At 31.8% G+C, this 10,259-nt stretch overlaps 2 protein-coding genes across 2 annotated transcripts; both read left to right on the top strand.

Moving 5' to 3' along the window:
• The first annotated feature begins 812 nt into the window (after positions 1-812).
• Positions 813-5,070, top strand: LOC120633067 (ejaculatory bulb-specific protein 3-like). The gene is made up of 3 exons (XM_039903159.1): positions 813-883; positions 1,912-2,102; positions 4,409-5,070. The coding sequence occupies exons 1-3, from the start codon at positions 813-815 to the stop codon at positions 4,591-4,593; spliced, it is 447 nt and encodes a 148-aa protein (XP_039759093.1). The 3' UTR covers positions 4,594-5,070.
• Positions 5,071-7,648: 2,578 nt separating this feature from the next.
• On the top strand, positions 7,649-9,905 carry LOC120633075 (allergen Tha p 1-like). The gene is made up of 3 exons (XM_039903168.1): positions 7,649-7,685; positions 8,395-8,575; positions 9,733-9,905. Exons 1-3 carry the CDS (start codon positions 7,653-7,655, stop codon positions 9,888-9,890), a joined length of 372 nt encoding a protein of 123 aa, XP_039759102.1. The 5' UTR covers positions 7,649-7,652; the 3' UTR covers positions 9,891-9,905.
• Positions 9,906-10,259: the final 354 nt, after the last annotated feature.

Genomic DNA, 10,259 nt, shown 5'->3' on the forward strand with positions numbered 1-10,259 from the left:
TTCTTGATATGGTGTTAGTAATAATGAACGTCGCCATGGAAAAGTTAAAAACCAATTTTAGATCGTCAGTTATTCCCGATGTAACGTCTGTGGTATTAAGTTACTTCCACTTACCTAAAAGAACTCTTAAATATGGCGGTTAACTTGACCAACTAGGATCGTCTGCAAGACGAGCGTCGCAGAGGAGAGATCTTAGGAGTAGTTAGGAAATCCTGGAACTTTGTGTAAACAAGTATGTGCTGAGGATGGCTACTAAGGGGCTTTTAGTCGATAAGAATCCCACTTCACCCAAGCTTTCCCTCCCAGAGGTTGGGTATCACAGCAGAAATTTTCCCCCTCTCGTAATTAAAAATGGACCGTCTGCAGACTGACCAACTCCTTGATCGATTTGGTCTTGACATATATGTTTACAAATTAAAAATGACCTAGAAATATTTAAAAAAATATTTTTTGTTTCTTGTCTTTACTTAATTTAAGGATAATAAGCAGTTTATACATACGCTTTTCATAATTCACTTCACTTGTCATAATTTTACCATCAGAAACAATTTACTAGCATATTCAATCTAAAAGGTGGTTGCTATTATAATCTTCCTTATTTACCTGCGTCAGGGGATTTCGAATTGCTCAATTCAGTTTCCTGGTAATGTTCAGCAACAAATCGTATATGATATATTTCGACAACAAAGAGGGCCTCAGTATATGCTAATGTCTACCAAATATAGGGTCTTATCTACATTAACAAAAGGCTTAGAATTCAATACGTTCACGTCACTGTATTTGGTCTGTGAGGTGGCAAAGGTGGTGGTTTAATGTTCGTCAATATAAAAGCACTGTCGCTTTCTGCGGCGGCTAGTTCTTTGGGTCCTATAGAGAGTAAAAGGTGGGTGAACGAACTGCATTATTGCAATCAGTGTCAACGGCAACCGATCTGTGATTCTGTTACGTAACAATCAGCTCAATATTCTCGTAACCCAGTGTGATACTTAAGAATAATCCAGATTATGTTTTTCATGATTCTACTTAAATGTGATCGCTTCCTTTTGCTTTGTGTTTTATTAATTTTTTATTTATCCAAAAATGCGTTTTAGAACTTTAAATTTTGACATCACCAATTGTGGTTACGAGTGTATTGCAATGTGAAATTCTTAGCGAGCAAAGGCCTGATAAATATAGGGCCAAAACAATGTTATCGCCGTTAAAATAATATTATATTTGATAATGGTTCGGTTATTTGGCCTATTTACGTATTATTTGTGACAAAAACGTACCTACAAGTTAATGCAAAAATTAAATAATAATAATAGTTTTTATGTGATCAAAAGAATAAGACTTCTTCATTTACTATTTTTGCGACAAGTACCATGTTAAAATATATTTTAATATTTTACTTTGTTGCGTTTATTAACTAAATATCTATTTACGATAATTTCATAGTTATTGAGAATATTTTTAAATAACGTAGTTATAAAATAAACACCGGGATATTCATTTAGAATGTAAATTCGTAAATTTTTTTAAGTTCATAAATTAAATCATGGCATTAAGCCATCGATGGTAGAGTATACAAGAACTTACAGTTATGTTTTATATTGTTATTATAATTAATTAACATTTGCTTTTCTGTTCATGTTGTGACGACTACATTCAAATGCATCAGTATTCAAACTGCGTAGGTACCTTATGAACATGGAACCAGTCGTATTGTCACGAAACAGATCGCTTTATTTAATATTCGGTAGGGTACTTCTATGATTTTTGTCGGGTACCGAACCTTAATCAAAGTTGTTTACCTAACTTAACTTTTATTTAGTTATTCTAAATTCACAAATATTTGATATTTCTGTTATATCTACGTTACATATTTCTCTTAGTACCAAGTTTTAATGGTGGTATGTGTTTTATTTTCAGAATAATAACAATGAAGACTTTTATTGTTTTGGCTTGCATGATCTTGTCGGTTTACGCCGCAGACAAATATAATTCAAAATACGATAACTTCGATGTGGACACATTGATAGAAAACGATAGACTGCTCAAATCATACGTCAATTGCTTCTTAGATAAGGGAAGATGTACTGCTGAAGGAACGGATTTCAAAAGTAAGTAATGAAATGATATTATCCAAACCTCTTAATTATTTAAAAAGAAAGAAGAAATGTAAAAAGCACTTATTATTTATTACAATAGAAAAAAAATATTTGGTTACTATTCGCCCACCGACTTCATATAATCAAAATGATCAGAAGACATATTAGGATTACAAAAAATCGTCATCGTCAAAAACACAAAAAATAAAACTTTATTATACTATGAAAACCTGAAAAGTTGATAATTTATACTGGTGATAAAACTTAAAACTTTACTGTAGAGTATTTTCCACATTATTCATACAACATAATCCATTATAACAGCTTAATATCCTTTAAGTATACAAAAGTATTTATACGAATGTAGGATATAAATACTCTATTGGTAAAGAATTATACCTCCTTCGAACATTATCCTTTCAACACATCCGTTTGTAATGCTAACGAATACAGAATACCTACAGGCCTTATGTGTAATGTTTACAAAGTGCCACATATTTATTCTGCATGAGCTCATGATAAATGGTGTCTGGTTACATGCTAAAGGTCGAGGTCAAGGCCTTTGTCCCTTGCCCATACTATGTAAATTGCGAAAGTGTTTATGTCACATGAAATTTAATTAAACAACTTTATAATTGACTAAAAGGCACCTTGTCACACATAGTTATGTAGGACGTTGATGTCACGTAAAAAGGGCGCTGACGGTCGACCTGCACAGAGGCAATTCATACAATTACATGCAAATTATATTAGTGCCGCGCAAATTTTCTGTTTTCCTGTTTCTTGCAGTATCCGAGACTCTTTGCCCCTTCCATTATGCGGGTGAAAATTACGATAGTATGCAAAGGTATAATTTTTACAGATTAAAAAAATTGACAGACTGATTATAAACTAGATCATCTTGAATTTAATAGGTTTGCATTCGCATAGTTCGTATATTTTCAATAAATTAAGTGTACCTACACTGCGCTAAAAAGGAGGGTCTTTATTATTTGCGTGTTTCTTAGGCACCTTTTATTTGTTTATCAATGAAAATACAATCAGCTTATTAAAAAATGTAGAGGTTGCTGATTTGTTGATTTGAGTTATATGTATAAAGTACAAGTTTACATATACCTATGTAACGTGTTATCTAAACGTATTGGTAAATTGTTACAATATCTGTTAATTGACGCCCTTCCCAATAAAATCTCCTGTATATGAAAAACTGATGAACTCAATCATGTCCTATACAAATACTTATAGTATTTGTCAAAAAACTCGTGTTTTTTCACTAACTGACGTTTAAGGGGTTGAATGTGCTCGCTGGGGTGAAATTTACAATAATCCCATTGCAAGAAGTGGGAAAGTAATAACAAATTTATCTCCTATAGCTTCCAAAACTAGGTCTTTGATTAATAAATAAATAAATTGAGAAAGATTACTTAAGATTACAAAAATCAATTGCTAGTGGTCTCCACACTAGGTAGCCTGTATCGTGGAGACCATGAAATACTTCTCTTTTAGATTAACATAGGACTAGGAGACTTCCTTTCATGATCTAAATATTTATATATTATAGATACCAAGATACAATTAGATATATACATTGAGGTAGGGTATAATAAATAAATAAATATATATACATATATATATGTATGTTTGTTCGTAATAAATAAAATAAAAAGAAAAATATACTAGTATGTTGTAAAGGGTAAGTAAAATATTCATAACATATTTGCCATAAGTATTTCCTTTGTGTCCTTGTAAGTAATATAATCTTTATCCATCCTAATATTACTGATGCGAAATTGTTTATATTTGTTTTTTCTTTCTTCGACGTTCCAACTAAGCCGAAACCGGTCGACTTGATTTTTGGAATAGAGTTAACATAGGCTACTTTTGCTCCTGGAAAAACATGAATTTCCCAAAGGTTGGTTTTAGGACCATTCATTTTTTTACACCAAACGTAATTATAGTCCTTCCTTTGTGCCACGGGATGCAGATAGTAAACATATGAAATGTATGATTTTTATCAACATTACCATCAGTCTATTCACGTCAAAATTTCTGGGCTCATTTCTCATAGTAGAGAGGATTTATAAAGAAAAGACCCGTAGTTATTAATACGAGTTAGACCCATAAATATTTATACGAAGTTAAACTTTGTAAAATAATCTTGGTTATAATATTTTTTATCCTTTACAATTAACATATTTAAAAGCACGCGAGTTTAAGTTGTTGAAGAAGACTATGTTCCTGACGTACTAATAAATAAGCAACAATAAATAACATTGAATTACATTATGTGGTATTAACAAATATGTGTCACTTTTTAGAAGCCCTCCCAGAAGCCGTAGAAACGACCTGCGGAAAATGCACCGATAAACAAAAGGTGAACATCAAGAAGGTTATCAAGGCTATTCAACAGAAGCACCCGAAGCAATGGGAAGAGCTTGTAAAGAAGAACGACCCTACTGGCAACCACCGTGCAAACTTTGAGAAGTTTATCCAGGGTAGCTAAATCGATCTTAGTTATCCTTATCCAAATTAGAGATATAAATATATTTTAATATTAGTTTTAAGAAGTTAATTTCACCAAGTGATTATAATCGTTAGAGAATGGGAGCTGTTTATGGAAAAATCTATTTCATCGTTTATCGTCGTCTCCGAATAGTCAACCTTCTTAATCACTCTTTATGTTTCAATTACCCAAATATAAAAACGATTATGTAGCCTATCTTACGGTAAGAACCATACTGAATGTTATTTGTTGTCCACAAAATGCCTGATTAGGGATCATACTTTTCGCTACTTACGTCACATTGACGATAAATATTATTTCGATCTAGAATGAGAATAAGAAAATCATCAGTTTGGTTTTAGTATAACGAGAATCAATATAATTATAAGGTAATGCATTTGTGATCTGTTAAAGGAAATGGTGAAAAACTGTTATTTATTTAATTAATTTGTGTTGACTGATTTAAATAAATGAAAGTCTAATACTAAAGTTTTTTTTACTTATTTTATGTCACCAACTTTTGTTCATCATCCTAGGTAGTCTTTAATCGAACATACCTACCATACTATATTCTAATAAAATGTAAAGAGGGAAAGAAAGGTAAGGTAATGAGGAAGTTGAAGATGATTTTTAGATAATAATATATATAGATAATAATAATAGTAAGTTGAATAATAAATACTAAACTATTAAAGTATCAATTAATGCAATTTAAAATCAAACTGGACAACTTATTTTAAGAAAATTCATGATAATTGATAAAATATATATGATTTGCCTAATATAATCAAAATGTTTGTTCTTTTACTTCGTTCAGAAACCAGTGCCATCATCATTATAAATGATAAATTTTGCGTTGTAAAGTCAACATCTCCTCAGGATTCTCTCGGTAAGGGAATGAAGTTTGTATACAGAGCGTACGTTTCGGAGGATCTGTATGTGTTGCTTAAAAGAAAAGTATATAAGTTATAAACTAACAAATCAGTCTATTTATTTGATAATGCAAAGTGTACAAACTATATATTTATTTGCATTTACTTATTTTAACTGCACAAACACTTTTCTTGTATTTCGAAAATATATTTTTAACTAAAAAGTAATGAAATTTTTTTTAACATTGTACAATAAATAATCTTTAAAAAATGGACTACGTATCCTAAACATACATCCCACTGTTTAGATATGATAAATTTCCGTAAATTAATGTATAACAAAACAGGGTTAAGAGCGTGTTACGATTAGAATGTAACAGAGAATCGGGGCCCAACTGTTATCGCACTCTATTCAACTCTGATTGCAGTTTCTATCGTAACAGTCACTGATGCATATAATTTTATTTCAACACGCGATTCAATAACGTCTGAGCTCACCCTTAGACGGCCAAAACGGAAAGGTTGGGCAAGTCGAGGTAAGCAGCTGTTGTATGTGTGTTTGTGTGCCGGGCGGGTCAGTTGCGCAGTTGCAAAGTGAGCCGTGACGTAACCACAACATTGCTTGTATAACCATCTCATATAATCTGCTTTTAAACTTTATATCAAATCGTGGACTTCTCGTGTTTAGATTTTCGTTATTAATCTATTTATTTTACACAACCTAACCAACCTTTTGAGATAACTACTTACAAATCTTTTACTAGCAGCAGCGTTCTCCGTGCTACTATTACAATCTACTGCATCACCAAACCATCTGCCCAGCCCCACGCTGGACAATTATTATGGGCGTACCTCATAGTTAGGCGTTAGGCGAGGCCTTTAGTCCAGCAGTGGATTTATATAAGTATATATAGTTTCAAAAAAAATTTGAAGTCTCATCTATTTAACGTATGACACGTTAGTGTCTCTCTCAAATCAGCTTACAGATGCCCTCTAAAAATGTTTAGTCAATGATATAAAAATACCTCGTTACTCTAGTAGTTAGCGTGTTGGACTACGGATCAGGAGGTCCTGGATCCGATTCCTGGCTAAAAAAATTAAGATAATGACTTTTTCTTTCTTAAAATGTAACTATATTTAATAGTAAGGAGATTGTTAATGCTAATATCTAAAAAACCTGTTTGTAAAAAGACGGTTTTAATATTACTTAAATGCACAAGGCTATCATAAACCTACCTCCTACCTATCATGAAAACTTTTACTTATATCGATTTAGAGAATTGATTATAATTCCAAATATCGTAGACACACGTAATCTAGTTTTTCATAAGAAATTAAAAAAAAAATTACAACCTTCACTAATTGTAATGAACGGAAATCATATTTACACGTATAAAAGTGTGCATGTGTGTGCAAATAAACTTGTGTTTGGATTATTGTTACAATATTGTCTAGAATAACCTTTTTCTGCTGTTAATCCGTAACGGATAATTATTCCCATTTGACCTTGAACATAAACAAAATTGATATTAAGATTGATTTTATTCAGCTATTTCTCAGTAGGCAGTAGTATGGATTACTGGATAAAGTAGTAAGACAAAACCTCTTTATTATTCACACCATATATCTTCACACCATATATCTTCACTAGATTAGTATCTACCCCCTTCTAGGCCATAGGTATTTACTTACTTACAATTATTAAAAAAAATATATTACACAGAATTGTTTTGGAACGAACAAAATTAATGAAGTAAAGGTTATACCGGCCATAATCTTTTGACCCCATATTAGAATGAAGATTCGTTCATTTCGGGTCCTTTTTGAAAAGAACTATGCTATTAAGGGAAATGGTTTTATTTCTGTGTAATGTATACACTAATTACAATCAACATAATTCGTGTTATTATAAGCGTCGAGAATGTAATTATGATCAATGCACACGCGTTTTATAGCACACTAGTGTCATAATGGCCCCTCTTTTCTAGTATATCCCCGTAGTATCTCAATCTAAGTATCCTTAAATGTCCTCTTCCTAGGTTTTGTTTTTTAGATACCTACGTCTGAGTTACAAAAACTAGGAAGAAGAAAAACAGGGTTATTAAAGACAGATTTCAAAACACTAGTCACGCGTTGAACCTAACTTTATAATTGATTGAAGCTTCTTATAAAGGAAAGATGGATCGCATGATGGCAAGTTGTTTCTGCAAGATTTTCATGGTAAGCGGTCTATATTTTTTTATATGGTAGATAAGTCTGCTTCTTTAAGCTTGATCTACCCTTACACATTAAACCTACCTATCTAATGATATGATTTATTCTTAAAAGATAATTATAATTATTGTGTGTAACTCGAGACGAAAGTTTTTTTCAAGTCCATTTTGTTCTTCGTAGATCGTTTGGTCGAACTTTGTATTTCGACAAACATAGCTACTATAGTAGCTCTTTTTTACTGAGAAGCAACAGGACGTAACGAAAATCATAAAAATATGAAATGATCGTTAATTCAGAAAACCATATATTAATAAATCTCTCAGACTTTAAATCAAAGTCAAATATTTCTTTATTCAAATAAGCACATTGATGACACTTTTTATGCTTACATTACATGTGAAATATGACATATGAGTAGAAACGAGTTGATGGCGATAACTAAATTCGTCAACTTGAAACTATAGTTACGAGGGTTCCAAACTCACCCTGGTCTAAGAAGCCCAGAACAAACTTAGGTGGTTTTTTTTTGTTAAATACTATTTAAGAAGCAACTTGGTTAGTGCAATAATTATTTAAAACCAAGCTATTTTATGTGACTTTTCTAGATAATTATTAATAATTTTTTTTTTTTACACTTTATATTTATAATCTACCTGTACTTTTTTTAAAGCACTAATCTCCAGAGTTTTTTAATTTAGTTTCTATTTCTTTACAGATGTCAATAAAACATATGATTGTTTTGTTCCTTTTCACCTACGTAGCATTAATAAACGGTGCCAAAATTAGCCTAGAAACTCTGGATATAGAACAACTACTCAGCAATGAAGAGCAGAGAAAATCTGCATTTGCTTGTCTTATGGACCAGAAACCTTGTGGAGAGATGCAGGGGCTAAGAGGTACGTATAAGAGTTTCTTAATACTGGTCGACGGGTTCAGGCAATTAACTCATATTCTCCTTTTCCTAAGTACCTAAGCGTAAAAAGGGTGATATAAATCAAGTATATTTTCCATTACATTGGCGTAAATTCAAAATTCAAATTTAATAAAGTTTTATGCATTTAGACCTATCACAAATGCACCATAATGTAACATATTAAATCTATGAAGCGTTCATACATTTAATATGTACACATTATGGTACATTATTGTGCCAAGATCTTCTTCTTCAGCAGGATGGAATAAATTAGAAGCTCATAATGCTATAGATATATCGCACTTGTACGCATCTAAACAGTAAATTTCCTTATAAAGTTTTAATGGCAAATACTTTGTTGGATTCAATTGCGGCTGACAAGTTATAGGAGCAAGCAATTGTTTTTAAGATTTTGTTTCAATAAGTATACGAGCTCTGTTTGAATTTGGAACTCCCTACAAAAGACCTATGTCCAGCAGTGGACGTCTATCGGTTGATGATGATGTCAATGTCAGTGTAAATCCTTTTCAAATTTTGGTAGAGTCAAGAATGAAACTATTCTTCATGAATATTTATAGGTAAACATTTTGAAAATGTTTGCATGTGATTAATTTAAGCATATTTTTTGGGAATGTTACTCCATATTTATTGAATTAGAAGAATTTTTTTTCATTACGAATAGTTTACAGCCTCTAAATACCAGTTGTTGAAAATTTTTCATGGATCGTCAATATATGAAGTTTGTCATCATCATTATAATCAACATATTACTGGGTTCCCAAAAGGCCCTGGTCTACTCTAAGAATGAGAATGAGAAGGATTTAGGTCGGAGTCCAACACGTTGACAAAGTGCGGATAGGTAGATTGATGAGATGAGTGAGATGTATATTTTTTATTTATTTGTCTGTCTGAAAGTTTGTCCAGTAGTTGTAAAAATAATGCATGAATAATTATTATTTTTTTATCAATTTTGAAATAGAAATAGTGTTTTGTGTGTAGTCCCCTACACACAAAACACTATTTCTACAAGAACCGAGGTAGACAAATGTTGGACTTTTTTATTTAATTTAATTTATGTTATGGTCATATGGTACATACACGAGTTCTTTTCTCTAAATCGTATAATTAATTCTTTTTCAGATACAATCCCCGAACTAATAAGAACCAAGTGTGGTGATTGCTCTCCAAAACAGAAGATGAAGTTTGATCACATCTCCAAAGTCCTTTTAGAAGCACAACCTGTCATTTTCAATGCTTTAGTATTAAAGTATTCCGCTAAAGACAATTCATATGAATAAATACTTTAACTGCTATTTTACTTTTATTGCTTTACCGTTATACTCGCTTGGGTAAAATGGATTTTTTTTAATCACTATATCGTAATTTGGTTTTCACCAATTTACCAATCGAATTACTGGTGATCATTGAGATCTTTGTTACGCATTATACCTAACGTAAATTGTTCACATCAGGAACTGTCAACAGTTAGTTGTGGTTTTACAAATCGTGGTATAAAGTGCGGTTGTCATAGAGAATAAGAGCCCGGTCAAAGTCCAGTACTACTAAGGACCATATAAAGAGATTCCTCCGCAGTAAAACATCGTAACGATGCATGAAATGTGTTCTGTGACGTCAGATTTTAATGCAATACAAAATTGGGGCTGATT

This window comes from Pararge aegeria, chromosome 21, assembly GCF_905163445.1.
Source record: "Pararge aegeria chromosome 21, ilParAegt1.1, whole genome shotgun sequence".
NCBI classification, from domain to species: Eukaryota; Metazoa; Arthropoda; class Insecta; order Lepidoptera; family Nymphalidae; genus Pararge; species Pararge aegeria.

Coding starts and splice junctions, on each gene's coding strand:
- LOC120633067 (XM_039903159.1), top strand. CDS start 813: ATGTTCGTCAATATAAAAGCACTGTCGCTTTCTGCGGCGGCTAGTTCT. Junction 884..1,911: donor GGTCCTATAGAGAGTAAAAG/GTGGGTGAACGA, acceptor TTTTATTTTCAG/AATAATAACAATGAAGACTT. Junction 2,103..4,408: donor TGAAGGAACGGATTTCAAAA/GTAAGTAATGAA, acceptor GTCACTTTTTAG/AAGCCCTCCCAGAAGCCGTA.
- LOC120633075 (XM_039903168.1), top strand. CDS start 7,653: ATGATGGCAAGTTGTTTCTGCAAGATTTTCATG. Junction 7,686..8,394: donor GTTTCTGCAAGATTTTCATG/GTAAGCGGTCTA, acceptor ATTTCTTTACAG/ATGTCAATAAAACATATGAT. Junction 8,576..9,732: donor AGAGATGCAGGGGCTAAGAG/GTACGTATAAGA, acceptor ATTCTTTTTCAG/ATACAATCCCCGAACTAATA.